General features: G+C 41.9%; 1 protein-coding gene across 1 annotated transcript in view; it reads left to right on the top strand.

Moving 5' to 3' along the window:
* LOC309546283 (transmembrane 4 L6 family member 1-like) overlaps positions 1-25,458 on the top strand; it is a 38,080-nt gene extending 12,622 nt beyond the window's left edge. The window contains exons 2-6 of the mRNA XM_082245874.1: positions 690-872; positions 5,406-5,471; positions 13,137-13,282; positions 19,842-20,034; positions 25,385-25,458. Coding sequence (XP_082102000.1) covers positions 702-872; positions 5,406-5,471; positions 13,137-13,282; positions 19,842-20,034; positions 25,385-25,399 — 591 coding nt within the window. The 5' untranslated portion in view covers positions 690-701 and the 3' untranslated portion in view covers positions 25,400-25,458. The remainder of the gene's footprint in view (positions 1-689; positions 873-5,405; positions 5,472-13,136; positions 13,283-19,841; positions 20,035-25,384) is intronic.
* The last annotated feature ends 1,662 nt before the right edge of the window (positions 25,459-27,120 follow it).

Raw genomic sequence — 27,120 nt, forward strand, 5'->3', positions numbered from 1 at the left:
TGTGCTTTAAAGCCCAGCCACCGCACATATTCTTTCACAATGGTCAGGGATTACATAATGAGAGTACCCTCAATGCGCACACCCATCACCCTGACTGAGCAGTCGCCAACAGCACTCGGTCACGGCTCCTGTTTGGAAATCTGCAGGACTCCCGATTATGTGATCACTGTGAGAGCCAATAACAGCAGTTACATGATATGGGAGCCGTGCCACATCTAAGGCATTAAAACCCATTTAAAGGGACAACAAGAGATCAATGGCCATTGAAGAACTCCTGCCTGGCACAATGATTCTCCAGCTTCAATCCCTTCTGAGTCACTGACCATTGCTTCTCTTAGACTGCAACAGTGCTTGCATGCACCTCATTTATTTATCCGACCAGTTTAAAATTAAGATGATTCTTCTAATAACTCATTCCACTTGTATTTTTTTACTAAGTAATTGAATGTTGCAAGGGGTGGAGCTTGCACAAAAAGGACTCATCTTTTAAATGTGCCCAGGGCAGTGGGATATGTAAATACGGTCCTATATGTTCATATATCAGTGTCTCCAGCTTGCTAGCTCCCACAAGTGAACTATGCGAATGTTGAGGATTATTTGGAGCAAGCCTTGAGGATAAATGAGATGGTATGACCACTATGATTTCAGAATAATGAACTAATGGATTCTCATCAAAATTATTGTTTCAGGCTTGCCAGAAAATGTGCACGGGGAAATGTGCAAAGTTTATTGGGAAACTCCTCTTCCCATTGGGAATTCTTGCCATTGCCGCTAACCTTCTCCAGTTCTTCCCAAATGGAAAGATCATAGAGGTAGAGCAGATAACAGACTTTGTATGGTATTTCCATGGAATCGTTGGAGCTGGATTACTGGTAAGAACAAAATCATATTTTACTGGGAAGGAAAATATTGTATATGATAACCTATATGATAACCTTCCCTTTGATTACATTATAGCCTCATGCACACTGGGTGATTGCCCAGCTCTTCTAAACGCCTTTTCTACTGGCAGGAGAAAAGCAGCATAAAAAAATGCCCTGAAAGCCACGTTTTGCAAAGCGTTTAGCAAATATCAAGCGCATGGACGTCCGCAGAACTTTTTTCGGGGGGGGGGGGGCATCATTTTAAGGTCACCCATGCTCCGCCCCTTTTCAACAATGTCATGGAGGGGAGGGCTTAGTCATTATACTTATTTTGAGTATTTCTTTTTAAAGAGCAAACAGCAGCATTTATTTTTAAAGCATTTGTTAACCTAAAAAAAAAAAATTGATCCGGTTCCCTTAACCACTTATGGACCGGAAGATTTTCCCCTTAATGACCAGGCCATATTTTGCGATTCGGCACTGAGTTATTTTAACGGACAATTGCGCGGTCATGCGATGCTGTACCCAAATAAAAATGATGTCCTTTTTTTCCCCACAAATAGAGCTTTCTTTTGGTGTTATTTGATCACCTGTGCGATTTTTTTTTTTTGTGCTATAAACAAAAAATCGTGATAATTCTAAAAAAAAAAAAAAAATTTTCACATTCTGCTATATAACATTCCCAAAAAAATTTTTTAAAAAATCAACATTTTTTAACACTTTAGGCCAATTTATTTATTGCTACATATTTTTGGTTAAAAAAAAAATTAGCAATAAGCATATTTTTATTGGTTTGTTCAAAAGTTATCACTTCTACTAACTACGGGAAAGATTTGTGTCATTTTTATTGTTTTTTTTTTTTTACTAGTAATGGCGGCGATCTGCTTTTTTTTTAGCGGGACTGCAAAATTGCGGCGTACAGATCGGACCTCTAACTGACATTTTTGACACTTTTGGGCAGACCAGTGACATTACTACAGTAATCAGTGCTAAAAATATGCATTGTTACTGTAATAATGACAATGGCAGGGAAGGGGTTAACACTGTGGGTGATCAAGGGGTAAATGTGAGCCTAGGGGAGTGATTCTAACTGCATGGGGGAGGGGCTTGTGAAATGATCACAGAGACCTGTGATCCTACATAGAAGGATCACAGGAGCTCTGTGATCATTCCAGAGAGAAGAATGGTCAGCTGTGTTTACAACAGCTGACCGTCCTTCTCTCTCAGTGGGGGAACGATCGTGGGTGTCAGGTGGCAATCGGAGCCACCTGCCCCGTGCATCGGAGTCCCCGCTGCCGAGTGGCTGCCCCCTAGCTGCAGGCGTGCATCCAACGTAGCCCTATGTCGGTTCACGCAGGAGGGCCAGCCTGCCACAGTATATATGCGGTGGGCGGTCCGGAACCGTTTAAAGCATGTTATACAGCACAGTGCTTTGCTGTGTAATTTGGCCCCTTCTATCACCTAAAGTACCTGGCTGATCCTGCCTGGCTATACCCTCCCTTCTGTAAACTGTCCACGGTATACCTTGGCTGCTGAGCCCTGAAACTGTGGTCAGTTTACTTACCTCCGTCATCTGCAGCCCTCCTGTCCTCCTCTGTCTTCTCTCCCCCCTCTCTCCCTGCCTGTCTGCTCCTGTGTCAGTGCCCCCCCCCCCCCCCTCCTGCTGCTGTAGTTTCATTTAAAGTTTCATATCCTGTCTACAGTCTGTTTAATAATCCTGTGTGCCCCTGTGTCTGTGTTTTATAAAATAAGCCATTCTTTACAAGTTTTCAGAGCGCCACTCGCCGCTCACGTGACCCGCCACCTCTCTGCTCCTCTCCCCTTCCCCTCCTCCTCCCCTCCTGACTAACTATCAGTGAGGAATCCTCGGCCCCGCCCGCTGCAGGCAGCTGTCAGACGGGGAGAGGAGAGAGCAGACGGGTCAGACGGGTCACATGAGCGGCGCTCAACCCTTCTGAAAACTGGTAAAGAATGGCTTTTTTTTTAAAACACATACACAGACACACAGGCACAAAGGATTATTAAACAGACCAGACAGGATGGTATTAAGTGGCTTAACAACCACTTGAAAGGGGAAAATTATATTTCGGGGAGGGGCATTTGCCCCCCCCCCCCCTTGCCCCTACCTGCGAACGCCTATGATCAAGCGTTTGGGCGTTAATTCATTCCATTGGCCAGAATATTCATTTATTCCAGCCTTTGAAATGCCCAATGTTTAGACGTGTTTAGAAGATTTAAGATGCATTTTGATGCTTTGGACATTTTTTTCTGCCAAAATGCTCCTCTTCTGAATGCACAAGTGATTTTGTTTTCTGCCTCTAAACGCCTGTAAAAGCCTATGTGTGCATGGGCATATAGGCTAACATAGAGGTGTGTATAGAGGCAGAAAAAAAAAGGTCAAACACTATTAAAAGCAGCATTTTTTACATCCAGTGTGCATGAGGCCTATTAATAAAAGACTAAAATGTGTTGGGTAGACAGTACTTATTACTGTTTTCTTGCCTATCTGCTTCCGAGTTCAGTCATGTTTTGGCCTTATTCACAGAAACCTCCACTTATGGACGTTAAGCTGACCATATATGTTAATAAATCCTGTATAATATAATAATAATCATTTCATTCAGAAAGAATTCCCCCAGATTGGCTGCAGCCACTCAATAAAGTTTTCCAGCATGTCCCTTCAACAGAAGTCCATCATCGAGCAGGGATGGCCACACACTTTTAGAAGTCCCTTTTGAACCAGATTAAGGCTGAGTTCACACTGGCATTAAAAGTGGACGTTTGAGGGGGCGTTAATAACGTCCCAAAAATGCCTATGCAAATGATACAATGGACAGCACACAGTACTGTTTACATTATAAAAACATGAAGCATTAGCATTGCATCGCTTCGCTTCAAAATTGATGCCTCATGTCGAGTCAGGAGGCGTTTTGAACACCTCCCATTCAAGTCTATGGTAACGCGTATGCCAGTGCGATTGCGACACATTTACAGCGCGGTTACAATGAGAATTTTTGCTGGTTATTAGGAATGGGCCAGGAAGCCGGCCGCCGCATCATTAACAACAGATGAGTCATCAGCTGTCAGCAGAGATGTATAGTAACGAAGTAGAACTACTTAAGTACTGTACTTAAGTACCGAAATGCGGTATCTGTACTTTCCTAGAGTAGAATTTTTTTCTCCTACTTCTACTTTTACTTCACTACATTTTTTCGATGATTTCGATACTTCTACTCAAGTATTTTTTTTTTTGTGCTGCATAGTTACTCGTTACTTTTAAAAAAATTACCACTGCCAGAACAGTAGATGGCAGGTTGCATAAAGCTCAAAAAAATGTGTATAATGTCATTTGTAAATCAGCGCATACGAAAATAAAGGCTGTGTATAATAAAAGCTGCTATACCAAATCTTTCCAATAAAAAGAAAATATGAAACAAACAAATAAATGGTGCTACAGCGCTTGAAGTGCATCAAGAAACTACTAACAAACACAGGTTAATCATTTGAAATAATAAAAAACAATATGATGTTCAAACGTTTGACTTATTTCTTTAATAACTACATAACACAGTACTTGTACTTCTACTTTCAGTACTTGAGTAGAATTTTTTTTTCAAAACTACTGGTACTTTTTACTTTTAGTACTTAAGTAGCAAATTTTTTGAAAAAACTACTTGCAATACTTAAGTAAAAAAAATGTTGAATACTTTAGTACTTCTACTTAAGTAACTTTTTCTGCGAGCACTTCCACTTCTACTCAAGTCACTTTTTGATCGAGCACTTGTACTTTTACTCAAGTAGAAATTTCGAGTACTTTATACAAGTCTGGCTGTCAGCGGGATTCCCTGTTGACCGCTAAATGTAAAAACAAGCATTGCCAGCAATAAAAAAAAAATCGGCAAAAAAACATTGTGGGGTCCCCTCAATCTATACCATGCCTTTCGGGTCTGGTATGGATTTTGAGGTGAACCCTACACCATCATTTTTTTTTTTTTTAAATGGCATGGGATCCAATAAATATATGACAAAAATTGAGTATATTGGATATTTTTTAACTGTCAAAGTAGAAAATGTCAATTTTTTCGCAAAATTTTCACTCTTTTTTTATTAATATCGCAAAAAATGAAAAGCACAGAGGTGATCAAATACCACCAAAAGGAAGCTCTGTTTGTGGGAAAAAAAGGACGTGAATTTCGTTTGGGTACAGGGTTGCATGACAGCGCAATTGTCAGTTAAAGTCGCACAGTGCCAAGTTGCAAAAAGTGGCCTGGACGTAAAGCAGGAAAATCCTTCGGTGGTAAAGTAGTTAAGGGGGTGATGCAGGGGGTGTGTCCTATGCCTACATACTTTTGCTAATAGGTGTCCCTCGTTCCCATATCAAAAAAACTTGAGAGGTATGCCTAACAGGTTTATTTTAAAATCAATTAACTTAATTTTTGAACAATCTAATAATCTTTGGGCAGTCCATCTGCAGCTACTGAAGTTGACCAAACAACTGTTTTCTGCAAAATATTGTCTAATTGGTACTGCTCTGTTGTGAAGGTCTTCCTACCTGCTTTTATGATGTTGGGTGCTGGAGGAGAAGGGTGTTGTGCCAACAGATGTGGGGTAAGAAACTCTAATTATCAAGTTTAAAAGAAGTTTGCAAAATATCTTGTATGTTTATTGTATAAAGTGTGACATGTCTGACCTTTACAGTTTATCTCCTCAAATCTGTCTTCTCAAGAGTAATCCTTGTCCAAACTAATTGAAGAGATTTCCTTGAGTTTTTGTGTAAATATCCACACATATACTCTTGTTGATATCTGAGGATAATTTCAGACCTTTAACTTTAGAACATTTGGCCTCACCAGCTATATTGAATTCTGCCATGGTTGCCATCGTCATCATTTGAAGGCAAAATGAGTAGGGGACAGTAGAAGTTAAGGTCAATAAGATAGCCTTGTAAAGGCCAGAAATTGCCATTTCTAAATATTCCCTATAACATAGCAAATCTGTATGTTTTGCCTTTAAGTCCACTTTATTTAGCTGCACTCTTTAGTTCAAAACTAGATATTCATATTCTGTAAAATGAGGGATCATGCTACTAGACAATAGGAATACAAGTAGGGTGGCTATATAGTGTTATGATGGTTTGTGGCTACAAGTTGGGTACAATCCTCCAAAAACAGAACTATGCTAGTCTCTAAATTAAAGCACCTGACCAACATCTAGTTATGTAAGACTTTGGTTACATGCATTTTTTCCAAACCAATAGTTTCCAATCTCAGTCCTTAAGTTCTCCCAGTTTTGGGAATTTCCCTAAACATAAAATAGCTGTCATAATTTCCAAACCATTGACACTTATTTTAAAGCACCTGTGCAAGGTGAAGGAAACCTTGAAAACATGATATGTTGGGGGTACCTGAGGACTGAGATTGGGAACCACTGTTCTAAGCCATTTTCTATTAATCATCCTTATCTTAGAAGTGTACAGAGCTTAATTTACTTTTATAGAGTGGGGCACAGCCTAAAAACCCTAGACCATAAATACTGCTTATGCCTGAACCTTGGCATATCTCCAAAGGGAGGCATAAGTCAGAACATTGTGAAATCTCCAATTTAAATCAAAATTAACCAGAGTCTTGACGACACTATATTTAATTCTTAACCACTTAAGCCCCGGAAGATTTTACCCCCTTCCTGACCAGGGGGTATTTTGCGATTCGGCACTGCGTGACTTTAACAGACAATTGCGCGGTCGTGCGACGCTGTACCTAAACGAATTTGACGTCCTTTTTTTCCCACAAACAGAGCTTTCTTTTGGTGGTATTTGATCACCTGTGCGATTTTTTGATCACGCGCTATAAACAAAAAAAGAGCGTCAATTTTGCAAAAATAGCAATATTTTTCACATTTTTTTATATGAAATTCCCCCAAAAAAAAAAGTAAAAATCAAAATTTTTTAAAATTTTCGGCCAATTTGTTTTATGCTACATCTGTTTGGTAAAAAAAATTGCAAAAGGCGTATTTTGATTGGTTTGCGCAAAAGTTATCGCGTTTACTAACAAAGGGAAAGATTTTTGTCATTTTTGTTGTTTTTTTTTTTTACGCGTAATGGCGGCGATCTGCGATTTTTTTTGCGGTACTGCGACATTGGGGCGGACAGATCGGACCCTTGACTGACATTTGTGACACTTTTGGGGTTACCAGTGACATTTCTACAGTAATCAGTGCTATACATATGCACTGTTACTGTAAAAATACACTGGTTGTGAAGGGGTTAACTTTATTTGGGAGGGAGGGGCTGTGTGTATCCCTAGGGGCGTGCTTTCTACTGTGATTGGCTGTGGCTTGAGCTGTAAGGACACTGATCAACGGATCTACATACTAGATCCGTTTGATCAGTGTCTTTACAGCGAGGAGAATGACAGGTGGCTTGTTTACACAAGCTGCCTGACATTCTCCCTCTCCCCCGCCGATCGCCGAGTGACCGGCGGACATCGGGTCCGCTGGTCACACGCGCGGGGGGGTCCGTGACCACGCGGGAGTGGGAGCGTGCCTCCGGGGGCGCGCGTTCGCTCCCTAGACCCTCACAAGCTAGTGACGTAGCCCTACGTCACTTTGCCTGTGAGGGGCTGACTGCCGACGTAGATCGGCGTTAGGCAGTCGGCAAGTGGTTAATGAAAATCAAAGCCTTTCTCAGATATTTCATGACACAGGGTCACCAACATTGCTGTCTTTCCTCTTATTTTTGGAGGTATTCATGTGTATAGCAGTTCAGCATATTTTACGCATCTGCTATACAAGATGTGTTCTCACTGAAGTAAAACAACACTGTAAGAAGTTACTTTAGGCTTCTTTCACGCGGTCCGCTTCCGTAGGTGGATCCATGCTGCTCAGCGGGGGATCGATACATAAATCCCCGCTGAGCAGGGAGGTGACAGCTCCCTCTCCACTCTGTGTGTGGAGAGGGAAGTGTCAGAGCCCCATGCATCTCTATGGGGGAATCGGATGATTCCTCCTGTCCGTCTGTCCACCCATCCGGATTTCATGGACAGGATTGGATGGGGATGGACAGGATTGGATGCGGATGACATGTCTCCACTGACATCCGCTGCCCCATAGAGCTGCATGGGGGATCCGATCAGATCCGCCTAAAAAACTGACAGGCGGATCTGATCGGATCGCTCGTGTGAAAGGACCATTACAGTTCAATATACCAAGACATCTGCATAGACTAAATTCTCTTTCGGTTTGTGAGGCTCTGGTTTATTCCCACAATCCAAAAATATTGTAGTTGACTGTTTGTCCTCTGGCTAAATATTAAAGCTAATGCTTAGGTATGGCAATAATTTACATAGTTACACTGGCCCAGCTTGGAACAATGAAGGTATGTCTGTGCCATACCTGTAGGATCTCCATGGAAGCTGGAAATTACTGTAATAGGCATAGCTACTCCAGTGATTTCCACTAGCTTCTGGATCCCCTGCTGAGCAGCTGCCCTGATGCTTACTGACACCATGAAGTCCCTCACTTGGCATAGGTGACATTCAGAGAACACTTTGAATTTTTTTAATGAATGCAAATTGATGTCTGATTGGACGAGGTGGAGATTGTGACTTCCTGTCCAACTCATCCGGTCAGAGAAGGCTTTGTATTCATTAAAAAAATGTAAAGTGCTTCCTGAATGGCGCCTGCACTGAGTGAGCGGTTCACAAAGCAGCAAGGCAGTTGCTCAATATGAGACCTAGAGGCTAATTGAGATCATGATAGTATCAGTTCTAACCACAGTGATTTCCAGCTTACAGACAGATCCTACATGTATGGTACATACACAAATGTCAAAGGAAAAGATCCATAAGCCGCACATCATGAAGCAGACGCATGTGAATGAAGTGGGATAAATGGCAGCCTCAGCCTGGACTCCAGCCAGGCCACGCCCCTAACGCATTTCACTCAGCCCCTTGGAGCTTAATGATGGGGATGCCAAGTAATGTAAATTGAGTTGCACAGCCTATAAAAGTGTCATGAAAATATCTCTTTTGTGCTGAATAACTAAAGTAGTCTAACTTACAGTATGTAAACATAAGCTGGATGTATAATGAGTGACAAATCAGTAAACTTAAATTGTGAAATATAGAAATATTTCACTTCTTTCATATGAGTGAATCCACAGGTAATAAATGCCTTCCCCTGAAAAAGTCATGTGACGTAACGCGTAGGGCATCACTGGATGTAATGTTAAAGATTGACAGATGCTGAGTATTCTGTTATAATGTGCTTTTTTACTGGCTTAATGTAAGAGTTTTTTTAATTGAATAAATTTGTGTTATTTTAATACTACACTATGCAGGGATTTATGCTTTGTCCTAACATGCCGATGAGCGCATTCATCAGCGCCTTAACCGGTTGCCGACCGCCGCACGACTATATACTGCGGCGGTCAGCCCCGGCCAGGCAGAGTGACGTATCGGTACGTCACTCGCCTGTCACTGACTTGCGAGCCTATCGCGGGCGGGCGCGCGCCCGCCGAGGCGCGCGCCCGCCGCGGCTCGTTCACAGGCAAGTCAGTGCGTGTGACCGGCGGACTCGATGTCCGCCGGCCACACTACGATCGCTCCTGTGAAGGGAGAAAGACAGAGCAGCTTGTGTAAACAAGCTGCCTGTCAGTTCTCCCTGTGTAAAAGTGAAGATCTGACCGTTCTACTATGTAGAACGGTTGATCTTTGCTTTTACACCAATAGCCATGTCCCTACACAGTAGAAAGCACGCCCCTAGGACACACTTAACCCCTCCCTGTCCAATAAAGTTAACCCCTTCCCTGCCAGTGTCATTTTTGCAGTAACAGTGCATATGTATAGCACTGATTACTGCAGTAATGTCACTGGTAACCCCAAAAGTGTCAAAAATGTCAGTCAAGGGTCCGATCTGTCCGCCGCAATGTCGCAGTACCGAAAAAAAAATCGCAGATCGCCGCCATTATGCGTTAAAAAAAAAAACACCAAAAATGACAAAAATCTTTCTCTTTGTTAGTAAACGCGATAACTTTTGCGCAAACCAATCAAAATACGCTTTTTGCGATTTTTTTTACCAAACATAGGTAGCATAAAACAAATTGGCCGAAAAATGTTAAAAAATTTTGATTTTTACTTTTTTTTTTGGGGAATTTCATATAAAAAAATGTGAAAAATATTGTTATTTTTGCAAAATTTACGCTCTTTTTTTGTTTATAGCGCGTGATCAAAAAATCGCACAGGTGATCAAATACCACCAAAAGAAAGCTCTGTTTGTGGGAAAAAAAGGACGTCAAATTCGTTTAGGTACAGCGTCGCACGACCGCGCAATTGTCCGTTAAAGTCACGCAGTAAAAAATCGCAAAAAAACCCCTGGTCCTTTAGCAGCCAAATCCTCCGGGGCTTAAGTGGTTAAAGGGACCAGCACCCCAGGTTTGAACAAGTTCATTTAGGTGGATTAGGAGAACGCTTTGATTCCAGGATCACCGCACTATCTATTGAATTTTAATTATAAGACATGTATGAATTAAGGTGAGAGTTCTGTGAGCATGGAGGTGTTTAGCAGAGGTGGAAGCACACCATATGGTTGCACATTATCACATGTGGATTCACTCATATGAAGGAAGTGGACTATTTCTGTATATCATGATTCACTCGTCACTCATACATCCAGCTTATATGTTTTTTGACCGTGGACTTTTTCACTTTATTTGATTTTTGTACAAATATGTTTACATAAGTTTCACTACTTTAGTTAATCAGCACAAATAAGATATTTTTTATGACACTTTTATAGGCTGCACAACTCCATTTACATTAATTGGTATCTTCAGTTTGGGAACACATTAGGTGTTGCAGCAATCACTTCAATATTACCTACACTTGGTATGCACAATATTTCACACGCAGGTAGTGCAGAGGTATATTTTTGTCTATTTAATTATGGGGTCTGAGCATAAGGGTGGGTTTATAAGAGCAGGACCGTCTTTTCCACTGGGCATACCCAGCGGTTGCCCGGGGGCCCCACTTGCCCAGGGGCCCCACATGGATTGGTGGCATGTCTTCCCACTCCCTGGTGGTCTAGGGCCCCCCGTTCCGTTGTCCGCCCGCCCGGGCCCCCCCCTTATTGCTTCCTCCCCTCCCTCCAGAGTCCGGCGGCGGCCGTGGGTGGCTCGAGTCTGCACTGCACACACTGGTTGCTAAGGCCAGCCCGATTGGCATCTAGCAACCAGTGACGTGAGCAGCAGAGCAGACCCAGGATGCACAGCGCCGCCGCCGCAGCGGAGGACTCGGAGGAGGATCCTCCTCCTCGTCGGCTCTCCTCCTCACTCCTCTCCTCCGGCTCCGTCCGTCTCGAGTCGACCCTAGAAGAAGACTGGCTCCGCCTCCGCCTCCACCCACCTCCTCCCATGTGCAGCCGTGTAAGGTAAGGCTGCCACAGCCTGCCAGGCTGATTAAATTATATTTATATTCATTCTCATGGCATGATGTGATGATGATGGCAATGTATGATGGGATCTAATCGATGTGACAGTGACAGAGTCAGGCAACTACTACCTGTCCTGGCTGGAGGATATACTACCTACTATACATTGGTCCCTGGCCTATATGTATATAGTAAGGTATATATTATCCTCCAGGTAAGTAGTTGTACTCTCTTGTAGTATATAGTGTTCCCTGTAATGTGTATATAGTCTATATACATATTACAGGGAACACTATATTACAAGAGAGTACAACTACTACCTGGAGAGGATATATACCTTACTATATACATATTACAGGGACCAATATATACTACAAGACAAGAGACAACTACCTGGAGTATATACCTTCTAACTATATACATATTACATGGAACACTATATACTACAAGAGACTCTTGTAGTACATAGGATTCCCTGTAATATGTATATAGTAAGGTATATACTCCAGGTAGTTGTACTCTCTTGTAGTATATATTGGCCATTGTAATATGTATATAGTAAGGTATATCCTCCAGGTAGTTGTACTCTCTTGTAGTATATAGTGTTCCCTGTAATATGTATATAATATACATATTACAGGGAACACTATATACTACAAGAGAGTACAACTACTACCTGGAGTATATACCTTACTATATACATATTACAGGGACCAATATATACTACAAGACAAGAGACAACTACCTGGAGTATATACCTTACTATATACATATTACAGGGAATCCTATATACTACAATAGATTCTTGTAGTATATAGTGTTCCCTGTAATATGTATATTGTAAGGTATATACTCCAGGTAGTTGTACTCTCTTGTAGTATATATTGGTCCCTGTAATATGTATATAGTAAGATATATACTCCAGGTAGTTGTACTCTCTTGTAGTATATATTGGTCCCTGTAATATGTATATAGTAAGGTATATACTCCAGGTAGTAGTTGTACTCTCTTGTAGTATATAGTGTTCCCTGTAATGTGTATATAGTCTATATACATATTACAGGGAACACTATATACTACAAGAGAGTAAAACTACTACCTGGAGTATATACATATTACAGGGACCAATATATACTACAAGAGACAACTACCTGGAGGATATACCTTACTATATACATATTACAGGGACCAATATATACTACAAGAGACAACTACCTGGAGGATATACCTTACTATATACATATTACAGGGAATCCTATATACTACAAGAGACTCTTATCGATAACTTGCATTTTTTTTCTCGTGCGTGATTGTGTAGCCAGGGGGCCCCAGTGCACTGCATTGCCCAGGGGCCTATAAGGCTCTTAAGATGGCACTGTATAAGAGCCTCATTGGCTGTCATGTGATAGAAATGGATGTCACACAGGTGCTCTAGTTGGGCTTTACCTCTCTATCTGAACGGCACCAAAATTTTGTCTTTTTGGGTCACAATGTCACATACATACTTACATTGGTTCAATCTGCCCCTATATAACCATGTACAAATTGCCATATCTAAACTTCAGCTTTTAGCTAGATCTCTGCATGACCATGGTAGAGTTAAGCATCATAATAATTTCATATTATCTTACAAACAAAGAAGTGACTGAAAAAATGACAATAGTATAAGGTTCTTATGAAGGTAGACTGATGGTAATAAATCTGTACAGACCTGCACGTGTTGTTGGCTCCATATAGAAGAAAAAAATAAGTATAGACAAAGAGAATGATAACAGAATATTACTGTGGTAGACATAGGTCTAAAATATTACTGGTGGTAGACATAGGTCTCATTTTTATTTGGTTTGTCAGATGCTGCTGTCCGTCATTCTGTCTGCACTGGGCACAGCGGGATCAGTGTACTGCGTGATAATCTCAGTGATGGCTTTGGTTGATGGTCCTAGGTGTGACACAGGAGATGGAGAATACATATACCCCTTCAGGAATGACACCGAGGAGTAAGTAGTACAGTTAACATGGTAATTTCCTTGGAAAGTTTGTAATAACTTTTAAAGGGTTAGCCCACCTAAAACTGATTTTCTAGTTATAGGAGGGTCCTGGTGGGTCAACCCTGGCTTCTTATATCTCTGGTCTATCTGCCGCAATTTCAGGCTCTGTTTCAAAACCGCAAAAGAAACAACAGTCGATCAGATTAATTAATAACTTGAAAAGGAGGGGCACATGGGTAGGGCAACACATTAAACCAGGAGTTTCCAAACTTTATAAATAAAGGGCCAATTAAGCCTCTTGCACACAGTACTGATGTTTGAGCATCTGCTTTTTTGGACTTCATTTCAGGCGTTTAAAATTGTTGAATATCCGCGCTCTCAAAGACTAGCAGCCAGCATTAACCACAATGTGATAAAAAACTATAGACAAAAAATGCAGCGCTCATAAAGTAACATATGGTGTAAATGAATATATGAAAGTCCACTTCAAGCTGTCGAAATGAGTTGTATAGTCCACCGACAACACCCTTAACGTGTGACAATCCGTCAATGAAATAACAGGGACAGTGAAGACCTCCACCACACACAAAGTAGCCTGCTGGCCTCTTACCAGATGGGTATGACCACCGCTCTCACAATGGTCACACAACGCTTGTTGTTAAAAAGCTTGATAATCGACCCTGAAAGCCTTCCAATAGGTGCACCCAATTCAAATGTCGGATCCCAAAGTAGAAGTAGCCAGGCACAATCACTCCCAAAAGTTAAAAAACAGGGGGAAGACCATGGTGAAGTACGTTTTCACAGGTGTATGTTTATTGAAAGTAAAATGCACTCACCAGATACATCATCATAAAACAGCCTTGAATCAATAAAACCACTGTAGCAGTAAAGCACTTCCAGCTTGTGACGTCGAACCGTGCTGAAGCTCCGCCAGAAAATATTAAAAATATTTGTGTGTATTTCTGCTTGTAAATGCATGTTCACGCATTCGCACGCACATTAAATTCCTTGGGAAAATTCACTAATATTTATGGTCAAATGCAAGTATTTGTGCGTAATTGAACATATTTGTTTGCACCAGTGCAAAATACCGACCAGGAACGCATATTTTTCTATTTTGTTTTTACTCAAGAATACGCAGCGCTTGTTTATGTACTTTGGGCTTGTTTAGGCACTTTGTAAACATTGGGCTGCATTTTAGATCAGTAAAAAAACGCTGTACTGAGCCTTTTCAAGCTGCAATGTGCAAGAGGCCTTAAAGGTCCTTCAGATTTAAGGGGGCTGCACTGTGGCCGGTAGGAGTGGAATTTTTCCCAACATCGCTAGTTGTAGACAATATCTCAAGATTGGCAGTAGGTGAGAGTAAAAAAATTACATCACCTATGATCAGTAGGAAGAGGAATAGTGCCCCATCATTAGTATCAGTGGGATGAATAGTGTCCCATCATTAGTATCAGTGGGATGAACAGTGCCCCATCATTAGTATCAGTGGGATGAACAGTGCCCCATCATTGATTTCAGTGGAAGGAATTATGCACCATCGTTAAAGGCAGTGGAAGGAATTATTTACCATCCTTGGTGCCAGTGGGAGAAAGAGTTACCCACGGTTGGCGTTAGCGGGAGAAAGAGTTACCCACGGTTGATGTCAGTGGCAGACATAGTAAACCACTGTTGATGTCATTGGGGGAAATTGTGTCCCTCTGTTGGTGTCAGTGGAAGGAATATTTTCCCACTGTTGGTGTCAGAGGGAGGAATACTCCCCCACTGTTGGTGTCAGTGGAAGGAATATTCCCCCACTGTTGGTGTCAGTGGAAGGAATATTCCCCCACTGTTGGTGTCAGAGGGAGGAATACTCCCCCACTGTTGGTGTCAGTGGAAGGAATATTCCCCCACTGTTGGTGTCAGTGGAAGGAATATTCCCCCACTGTTGATGTCAGAGGGAGGAATACTCCCCCACTGTTGGTGTCAGTGAAAGGAATAGGAGCCCACTGTTGGTATATTATCCTTGGTGTCACAGGGAGGAATTGTGCCTCATATCAGTGGAAGGGAACAATGCTTCAAGGGTCAGATAAATGCAAGCAAAGGCCCACAGTTTGTAGACTACTTCATTAGCCACTTCAACTTCGGGAAATTTACCCCCCCTCCTGACCACGCCTTTATTCGCGATACGGCACTGCATTCCTTTAACTGACAATTGTGCAGTTGTGCGATGCTGTACCCAAATAAAATATATGTCCTTTTTTTTTACTATAAATAGAGATTTCTTTCTGCGTTTTTCATTTTTTGTGCTATGAACAAAAAAAAAAGACAAAGTTATTTATATTGTTAATAAACATGTATTCTGCTACTTATTTTTGGTTAAAAAAAAAAAATCCCAATAGGCATATATTGATTTGTTTGAGCAAAGGTTATAGCGTCTACAAACTATGGGATATTTTAGTTTTTATTTATATTTTTACTAGTAATGGCGGCGATTCGAAACATATAGCGGGACTGCAACATTGCTGTGGACCAGGCCATTTTTTGTGATTCGGCACTGCGTTACTTTAGCGGACAATTATGCGCGGTTGTGCGACACTATACCCAAATAAAATTGATTTCCTTTTTTTCCACAATTAGAGCTTTCTTTTGGTGGTATTTAATCATCTCTGCGATTTTTATTTATTGCGCTATAAGCAAAAAAAGAGTGAGACTTCTAGAAGAAAAACAATATTTTTCACTTTCTGCTATATAACATTCACCAAAAAAAAAAAAAATTAAAAATCAAATTTTTTCATAATTTTTGGCCAATTTGTATTCTGCTACATAGTTTTAGTAAAAAAAATCTCAATAAGCATATTTTGATTGGTTTGTGCAAAAGTTATCGTGTCTACAAACTACGGGAAAGATTTATGTCATTTTTATTTATTTTTTTACTAGTAATGGTGGCAATCTGCGATTTTTAGCAGGACTGCGACATTGCAGTAGACAGATCGGACCCCTAACTGACATTTTTGACACTTTTTGGGGGACCAGTGACATTACTACAGTAATCAGTGCTAAAAATATGCACTGTTACTGTAATAATGACAGTGGCAGGGAAGGGGTTAACCCAGGGGCGCTCAAAGGGTTAAGTGTATGCCTAGGGGGCATTTTCTAACTGTGAGGGGGATGGGCTTGTGGAATCAACACAGGGACCTGTGTAACTAAATAGGATCACAGCTGCTGTGTTTACAACCCCAGACCTTCATTCTACGGGGAGCGATCGCGGGAGCCCGGCAGCAATCGCAGCCACCAGCCCCGAGGATTGGCTTCATCGCTGCCTAATGGGGGTGCAAATGCGCCTCCGGAGGCGCACGCCCCCAGGAGCGCTCCCGCGAACCGCCGTACAGGTATGGCGGTTCACGCAGCCGAGCCAGCCTGCCGCAGTATACAGTGTATTGTGAAAGTATTCGGCCCCCTTGAACTTTTCGACCTTTTGCCACATTTCAGGCTTCAAACATAAAGATATAAAACTGTAATTTTTTGTGAAGAATCAACAAGTGGGACACAATCATGAAGTGGAACAAATAAAAAACTGAAAAATTGGGCGTGCAAAATTATTCAGCCCCTTTACTTTCAGTGCAGCAAACTCTCTCCAGAAGTTCAGTGAGGATCTCTGAATGATCCAATGTTGACCTAAATGACTAATGAAATAGATAAATAGAATCTACCTGTGTGTAATCAAGCCTCCGTATAAATGCACCTGCACTGTGATAGTCTCAGAGGTCAGTTTAAAGCGCAGAGAGCATCATGAAGAACAAGGAACACACCAGGCAGGTCTGAGATACTGTTGTGGAGAAGTTTATAGCCGGATTTGGATACAAAAAGATTTCCCAAGCTTTAAACATCCCAAGGAGCACTGTGCAAGCGATAATATTGAAATGGAAGGAGTATCAGACCACTGCAAATCTACGAAGACCTGGCCGTCTCTCTCTAAACTTTCAGCTCATACAAGGAGAAGACTGATCAGAGATGCAGCCAAGAGGCCTATGATCACTCTGGATGAACTGCAGAGATCTACAGCTGAGGTGGGAGACTCTGTCCATAGGACAACAATCAGTCGTATACTGCACAAATCTGGCCTTTATGGAAGAGTGGCAAGAAGAAAGCCATTTCTTAAAGATATCCATAAAAAGTGTAGTTTAAAGTTTGCCACAAGCCACCTGGGAGACACACCAAACATGTGGAAGAAGGTGCTCTGGTCAGATGAAACCAAAATTAAACTTTTTGGCAACAGTGTAAAACGTTATGTTTGGCGTAAAAGCAACACAGCTCATCACCCTGAACACACCATCCCCACTGTCAAACATGGTGGTGGCAGCATCATGGTTTGGGCCTGCTTTTCTTCAGCAGGGACAGGGAAGATGGTTAAAATTGATGGGAAGATAGATGGAGCCAAATTCAGGACCATTCTGGAAGAAAACCTGTTGGAGTCTGCAAAAAACCTTATACTGGGACAGAGATTTGTCTTCCAACAAGACAATGATCCAAAACATAAAGCAAAATCTACAATGGAGTGGTTCACAAATAAACATATCCAGGTGTTAAAATGGCCAAGTCAAAGTCCAGACCTGAATCCAATCGAGAATCTGTGGAAAGAACTGAAAACTGCTGTTCACAAACGCTCTCCATCCAGCCTCACTGAGCTCGAGCTGTTTTGCAAGGAGGAATGGGCAAAAATGTCAGTCTCTCAATGTGCAAAACTGATAGAGACATATCCCAAGCGACTTACAGCTGTAATTGCAGAAAAAGGTGGCGCTACAAAGTATTAACTTAAGGGGGCTGAATAATTTTGCACGCCCAATTTTTCAGTTTTTTATTTGTTAAAAAAGTTTTGAAATATCCAATAAATTTCGTTCCACTTCATGATTGTGTCCCACTTGTTGTTGATTCTTCACAAAAAAATTAGTTTTATATCTTTATGTTTGAGGCCTGAAATGTGGCAAAAGGTCGCAAAGTTCAAGGGGGCTGACTACTTTTGCAATGCACTGTATCTGCAGCAGGCGGTCGGCAAGTGGTTAATGTCCTGGCAGAGTGATTGACAGTGGAAAATTGTATAAAATACTTACCGTAATTTTCCTGTCCTGGTGCCAATTAATAACAGGATACATGTGGGTTGGTGCTGGGAAAACAGAAAATTGTATCAAATACTTACCAAAATATTCCTTTCCTGGTGCAAATCCACATGTACTGTAAGGTAAATTGTAGAAGGTTTCTACGTATATTCACCACATTTGCAATGTTCCTTATGCTGGGATTAATCATATGCATTTTTTCCCCAGGTTCGGCTTCCATCAAAATAAATGTAAGCGCAATAAAATTTGTGCTAATCTGTGCTGATGGACTTTCAACGTGCATAATGCACATCATAGTGTGTTTATATGCACTATGATTGGTCAATGATTTAAAAAAAGATATAAGAAGTCCAGCCTTATTAGGATTGACTAGGATTAGGAAAGATTAGGAAAGACTGATGTCTTTTTTCAACCTCACTAACTATGTAAGCTGTTTACTGCTTGATTTGTTGCTTAGACATAACTATATTGTCAAAAGTATTGGGACACCTGCCTTTACATGAACATTATTAGCACCGAGTCAAGTTCCTCCTCCCCAGACTTGCTTATCCATGTCTTTATGGACCTTGCTTTGTGCATTGGTGCACAGTCATGTTTGAACAGAAAGGGGCCAACCCCAAACTGAACAAAAGCAGGAAATATAGTTACATAGTAGTTGAGGTTGAATAAAGACAACAGTCCATCCAGTTCAACCTGTACGGTGTGTGTGGGCGTATTCATTTCCCATAACCCTGAATGTTGTGATCTTTGAGATGCACGTCCAAGAGTCTTTTAAGAGTAGCCATACTCCCCGCAGCTACCACCAATTGTGGAAGAGAATTCCACAACCTTAATTGTAAATCGCTATTATGTCCCCTCTCAGACTTCTCTTCTTCAGGGAGAACAAATAAAGCGCTTACAAATGCTCCTCATAATTAAGGCCCTCCAATCCCCTAAATAGTCCAAAACGTCTTTGTATGCTGGCACCTTAAGAGTTCCCTGCACTGGAACTAAGGGGCCAAGCCCAACCCCTGAAAAATACCCTGACACCATAATCCCCCCTCCACCAAATGATTTGGACCAGTCCTTAAAGCAAGGTCCATTAAGACATGGATGAGCAAGTTTGGGGGAGACAAACTTGACCTGGCCTGCACAGAGTCCTGACCTCAACCCGATAGAACACCTTTGAAATGAATTAGAGCGGAGACTGCGAGCCAAACCTTCTTGTGCATCTTGTTCATCAGTGCCTGACCTCTCAAATACGCTGCTGGAAGAATGGTCAAACATTCCCATAGATACACTCCTAAACCTTGTGGACAGCCTTCCCAGAAGAGTTGAAGCTGTTATAGCTGCAAAGGGTGGGCCAACTCAATATTGAACCCTATGGACTAAGACTTGGATTCCATTAAAGTTCATGTGCGTGTAAAGGCAGGCGTCCCAATACTTTTGACAATATAGTGTATTCATTGAACAAACTTGTCTCTAATCCACAGAGAGAATTACCTGTTTGATCAGGACAGGTGGAGCATCTGCAAGGAACCAGAGAATGTCGTTCTTTGGAATGTTGTCTTGTTCTCCGTTACGCTGGGTATCTCTGCCATTGAGGCCGTCCTGTGTCTCATACAAGTCATCAACGGACTAATCGGGGTGATCTGCGGCACCTGCTTGAGAAAAAGGAAGGTCAACGTAAGTCACTTTTAGCAATAGTCATTTCTGCAGGATAAGAGGCTGTTCACACTTATCTGTTTTACTAATTGAAAATACACCAATAAGCACATTATGACCACCCACTATAACATGACCACCCACCTAAAATTGAGTAGGTCCCTCTTTTGCAGCCAAAACAGCCTTGACCCATCGAAGACATGGACTCCACTGGACCTCTGAGGGTATGCTGTAGTATCTAGCACCAAGCCATCAGTAGCAGATCCTTTAAGTCCATGGATCAGACTTGTTTTTCCAGCACATCCCACAGATGCTCAATTAGATTGAAATTTGGGGGCCAAGTCAACTCCTCAAAGACATTTTCATGGTCCAGTTCCCATGTGCCCCTTCTAGGTGATTTTGGCTGTAGACATGGGTCAGCATGGGCACACTGACCAGTTTGCTCCAACGCAGCCCCATATGCAACAAACTGCAATGCACTCTGGTTTCTAACACCTTTCTATCGGACCCAGAATTAACCTTTTCAGTCATTTAAGCTATAGTAACTCTTATCTTGCCTCAGACTATATGGGACAGCCTTCAATGAGCCCTGGCTGCCAGTGACCCTGTCACTGGTTCACTTGATTTCCTAGCTTCGAGCATTTTTTGCAGGTCCTGACTACCTGACTACTGAAGACCAGGAACATCCCACAAGAGCTGCAGTTTTCGAGTTGCACTAAACCCAGTTGTCTAACCAGTGCTAGGTCCTTGTCAAAGTCGCTCAAATCCCTACGCCCACCCATTTTATTCAGCTTTCAACACATCAACTTGAGAACAACATGTTCACTTGCTGCTTAATGCATCCCACCCACTTTTAGATGTCATTGTGATAAGATAATCAATGTTACCTGTTACTTTACCTGTCAGTGGTTATAATGTTATTGCTGATTGGTATACGTTTCAAGCAGAAATCCTTATTATTACAATATGGCAAGCTCAAATGCATGCACTGCAGATTTGCGCATTAAAAAAAAAAAAAAAGTAGGAGATTTGGCATGAGATGTGGTACAGTGAGGGAAAAAAGTATTTGATCCGATGCTGATTTTGTATGTTTGCCCACTGACAAAGAAATGATCAGTCTATAGTTTTAATGGTAGGTTTATTTTAACAGTGAGAGACAGAATAACAACAACAAAATCCAGAAAAAAACGGATTTCAAGAAAGTTATAAAATGATTTGCATTTTAATGAGTAAAATAAGTATTTGATCCCTTCACAAAATATGACTTAGTACTTGGTGACAAAACCCTTGCTGACAATCACAGAGGTCAGACGTTTCTTGTAGTTGACCACCAGGTTTGCACACATCTCAGGAGGGATTTTGTCCCACTCCTCTTTGCAGATCCTCCCCAAGTCATTAAGGTTTCGAGGCTGACATTTGTAACTCAAATCTTCAGCTCCCCCCACATATTTTTTATGGGATTAAGGTCTGGAGATTGGCTAGGCCACTCCAGGACCTTATTGTGCTTTTTCTTGAGCCACTCCTTTGTTGCCTTGACCGTATGTTTTGGGTCATTGTCATGCTGGAATACCCATCCACAACCCATTTTCAATGCCCTGGCTGAGGGAAGGAGATTCTCACCCAAGATGATGGTAAATGGCCCCACCCATCGTCCCTTTGATGCGGTGAAGTTGTCCTGTCCCCTTAACAGAAAAACACCCCGAAAGCATAATGTTTCCACTTCCATATTTGACGGTGGGGATGGTGTTCTTAGGGTTTATAGGCAGCATTACTTCCTCCTCTAAACACAGCGAGTTGAGTTGATGCCAAAGAGCTCGATTTTGTTCTCATCTGACCACAACACTTTCACCCAGTTTCCTCTGAATCATTCAGATGTTCAGTAGCAAACTTCAGACGGGCCTGTACATGTGCTTTCTTGAGCAAGAAGACCTTTCCGGCACTGCAGGATTTCAGTCCTTCACAGCATATTGTGTTACCAATTGTTTTCTTGGTGACTATGGTCCCAGCTGCCTTGAAATCATTGATTCTCCCATGTAGTTCTGGGCTGATTCCTCACCATTTTCACGATAATTGAAACTCCACGAGGTGTTATCTTGCAGGGAGCCCCGATCGAGGGAGACTGACAGTTATTTTGTGTTTCTTCCATTCGCTAAAAATCGCACCAACTGTTGTCACCTTCTCACCAAGCTGCTTGGCGATGGTCTTGTTACCCATTCCAGCCTTGTGTAGGTCTACAATCTTGTTCCTGACATCCTTGGACAGCTCTTTGGTCTTGGCCATGGTGGAGAGATTGGAATCTGATTGATTGATTGCTTCTGTGGACAGGTGTCTTTTATAGAGGATGCAAGCTGAGATTAGGAGCACTCCCTTTAAGAGAGTGCCCCTAATCTCAGCCCATTACCTGTGTAGAGGACAGCTAGGAGCCAGAAATCTTGCTGATTAATAGGGGATCATATACTTATCTCACTCATTAAAATGCAAATCAATTTATAACTTTTTTGAAATGCGTTTTTTCTGGATATTTCTGTTATTCTGTCCCTCACTGTTAAAATAAACCTACCATTAAAATTATAGATTGATCATTTCTTTGACAGTGGGCAAAGGTACAAAATCAGCAGGGGACCAAATACTTTTTTTTCCCTCACTGTATGTTGGCTCAAAAAAAGGAATCGAAAGTGCAGAAAAAAATACATGTATCTGCACTATTGAAATTCTCTATTCTTGAAGTTTTACCCACACTTTCCCAGACACAACATCTTAAGTATGTGCACAATCCCAAAGCACAAAGAGTGACATACAGTATGTCAGAAGCAGAAATTGTGCTTCTATCATAGCGTTAAAGTCAGAGGTCTTCATTCCCAAGTTAGTGCTGATCCCACTCTTCAGTCTCTGGAATGTCATTTGTTCTTCAGGGTGGTCAGGGTTGAGGAGAATGATTAGGAGGGTGGAAGTAATAAGTAATGAGTTCTCTTGTGATTTATGTCTTACCTAACACTAAAGTAAAGTGAATATTTAATGGTGCCTTTTGGATAATTGAAAGTATATAAAAATCATTACAGTGAATGTTTCTTTGGTCGATTTAATATACAATTGAAAGCATTTTTAAATCAGTTCAATAAGTGCAAAAAATGCCTGTCAAAGAGAAGGGTTCTACCCTTGATAGGATTTACCAGAGGTGGGGGACTTGAGTCTCATGACTTGACTTAAGTCAGGCTTAAGTCACCAGTTTGAGGACTTGAGACTTGCTTGACTAAAATTAATAAAAGACTCGACTTGACTTTGACTTGGTATTCATGACTTGAGACTTGACTTTGACTTGGTATTCATTACTTGAGACTTGACTTTGACTTGAGACATATGACTCGAAATGACTTTACTTTTTTAAGTTATTAAATATTTGCATTTTCTAAAGAAGTGTTAAAGCAAAATGAATGTGCCTGTTATGTTTCTCTCACCACAGTCACTTAAATCACCTCAGTGTGTTCTGATTTTTAGGACACTGGCTGTTTAACAATGGAAATAGTTAACATGTTTTTAGTGACTGTGGTGTTGAAACATGACCGGACGAAGGATTTTGAGCTGTTTGGGCATTCAAAGTGTTTCTTTAATATGCCAAGAAAAAAGCACTAAGCAGTTTTGTTAATGTTGAAAATAAAACAAAACCTTTCCTGAACACTGACTTTTAACTGATTTAAAGGTGAAAATTGGGGTAGATCAGTATTTTGACTTGATTTGTGACTTGATCAAAATAAATGACTTGACTTGCTTGACTTCTAGCAGGGACTCAACTTGACTTGCTTGCTTTTCCCCACAGTAACTTGGGACTTGCTTGAGACCTGAAGGTTAAGACTTGAGACTTGCTTGTGACTTGCACATGTGTGACTTACTCCCATGTCTGGGATTTACTCTCCAATTGATGTGGAGCTAGGAGAGAGACCCATATGTGTTGTGGCAAGATCTGGAGACTGAAGGGATTTTGGGTTTAGAAAGAGTGAGGAGACCGAGGTATAAGGGTAGTGTAGACCTCTACAGAGGGGCACATGTGGCAAGGTCTATGGCCTGAGATAGGAAAATCCATGATTTAGAAACATTAAGGCACCTCAGCAGCTCAATGATCTCATCCTCTCTAATAAGTTATGGACTTTATCCAATTTTTTGGAGCTGATATGAAATGTTACACTGAGTCATGGACCACCTTAATATTTGTTACAAGGAATATTGTTCAGTAAATGAGTCAAGGAAATCCATCTTGCCTCCATGTAATCTTGAGCGTATTGAGCCACTTTTAAGTGGGTGCAAGCGTTTAAAGGCTCTGGGCAATCTGGTACAGCAGTAAAGCCCTACCACATCCCAAGTAAAGGAGACAGAACTTACATGAACTCATGTCAAGTGTATACATGGGAAATCCCATTAGTAGCCGGTTTTGGTGGGGGTTTCTCCAGTGCATCAGCCAAAACTCGTGGGCACACATGTCATAATGGCCAAAGCTGTGGATGTCACAGTATTTGCCACTGAAACATCGTAGTATATGGGTGCTCTGCTAAAAAAAAAAAAAAAAATGTTCCTATCCAGGCCTGAGACCAGCAACGAGAACCTTCAAGAAAATGTATTGGGAACCGACGGACAAAGTGGTGCTTGGATGCACTGTCCCTGCAAAGCTGCTGAACGAAAGGCCTCTTGTAGCTCTGGGACTGGCTTAACAACCCAGATTCTGGGGGGGGGGCTCCTACATGCCAGACTCCTACATACATTGCATGTAATCGCTCATGCAGCGATTACCTGTGGATGAGCAATGAATAGCTGCAAGAGCTGTTAGCCCACCATTGCTTTCAATAGGGCTTCCCATCCACAGATAATTGCAGGAAACCTCACTGGGTCTTCTGCAGCTAATCGCAATCTGTCCCATTAACAAGTGTAAATGGGGCCGACATTTTGGATAGAGTGGAGAAGGATTAGAACACCTGTTAGGTTTTATTGCTCTGTGCCTCTATTAGGGAGATTCATTCTCTCTAATTTTCCTGTTTAGCGTTATTGCCGAGATTGAAAGTAAAGGAAAATCACAAATTTCACTTGTCACCAGAACAGGAATAGAGGGGAAATCTTCCAGTGGGGACACTTGCTCTGGTGACAACCAGGAATTCCCTCATTTTGGAGGATTTTCCTTTCACTTCCTGTTTTGGCTTTGGAACAAGAATTGAGAGGACACGGAGGGGAAAAAATTGACAGGGGTTATAACCCTCGCTTACTCTATCCAAAATGTTAAAAAAAAAAAAATGGTTTGCCTTTAGTTCAAATTTACGGTACTGTATAAGATAAAACCTGGGTATTCTAAAAAGCTATTATATTCATTGTTTTTTTTTTTTTTTTTCAGACTACTGTTGCCTGAAACACCGGGATAAGGAGTCTTCTTAATAGATTCTTCTCTGGATTAAAAGTTAACAATAATATATTTTGGAGGCAATATCTATATTTTTAAACTTTTTTTAGAAGTATGAATGTGATCTTTTTCATGTGAAAGATCTTATCAACATATTTTTAATATTTTAGAAATCTTATTCTGCTTAGAGTTGTAATTATGGAAGTCAGACAAATGTACTTATTATATATTTATACTGCACCTGAATGTATTCCATTGTAGGCTTTAAATCCTTGAATCATAACTAAACCCAAGAACAAAATGTTAATACAGTGCAGCATTCAGCCCTTAGGCCCCTTTCACATGAATTGTCCGATCAGGCCTGCCTGTCCGGTTTTCGGTGCCGGTTCACACAATATCGATGTCAGACATCGCATATGATTCGCACCGCACTGCTCTGCAAATCACATGCGATGTCTGTGTGATGCGAATTCAGCCATACAGATTGTATGACTGAATTTGCATCACATTCGGACCAAAGTCGTGCAGGACCCTTTTTTGGTCCGCACCAGAATCGGAACGTATGGATGTTAATACTTATGGGATCCGATTCCTGTCCAAATTGACAGTTTGCGCTGCGATATGCAAACTAATCTGGGGGTGTCGTTAACTTTGTATTGACACTCCCAGCAGTTCTCATATAGCAGTGTGAACTAGGGATAGACCGATTATCGGCAAGGCCGATATAGTGAGGGCCGATATGCACTTTCCCCGAAATATCGGTATTGACCCTGAAACTTGGCAATATTGCTGATATTTTTGTGACGTCATTCTGCCTTCTGAGGCCGACTCTCTCGCCTTGGACAGCCTCGTCTGGAGTCGGGACTAGTCTCGCAGGAGTGTATCACAGCCATACACCCACCCACAGCAGCCCGGTGCCAGGCAGCCACCCACATCCACAGGCCCTGTACCAGTCAGCCAGCCACAGGCACTGTAACAGCGAGCCAGCTAGCCACCCACAGGCCCTGTACCAGCCAGCCACCCACAGGCCCTGTACCAGCCAGCCACACGCACTGTTCCAGCCAGCTGCCCACAGGCCCTGTACCAGCCAGCCACCCACAGCCCCTGTGCCATGCCACCCACCTACCACAGGGTGCCAGCCAGCCACCCACCCACCACAGGATTCCAGCCAGCCACCCACCACAGGGTGCCAGCCAGCCAGCCATCCACCACAGGGGGCTAGCCATTAAACATTAAACGAAAATTACCACGTTCAGTACCAGATTTGTGCCAAAAATTGTCTTTATTTTTCAAAACTTTAAATGTACAAAATATTGGCTCATATCTGCCAATACCAATACGTTGTGACCAAAATTTCGGTATCGGCCCTGAAAAAACCATATTGGTCTATCCGATATGCCTAGTGTGAACTGCCTGCGAGTCGGGTGTGATGTGGGAACCCGCAGGGGATTTGCAGTATTCCCGCATCGCGCCAATGTGAACCGGCACTCAGGCAGACCCGTTCAGAACCTCCATTCTCCTTTATGGAGTGGCAGATGTAAACTAACTTGTGTCCGTTTACACCTGCCTACCTCCAATCTGATTCCACCCAGCAAAGACAAATGGAAGAGGATCCGTACCCCTCTTTCAGGCCCGATCAGATGCAGTTGGGCATAAACGGACAGCTGGTTCATTTACATCTGACCATCCATAGAGCAGAGCAGGCTGTGTCCGTGTCCTCTCTGCATAAG

Source organism: Pelophylax lessonae (genome assembly GCF_965119305.1).
Source record: "Pelophylax lessonae genome assembly, chromosome: 2".
NCBI lineage: Eukaryota > Metazoa > Chordata > Amphibia > Anura > Ranidae > Pelophylax > Pelophylax lessonae.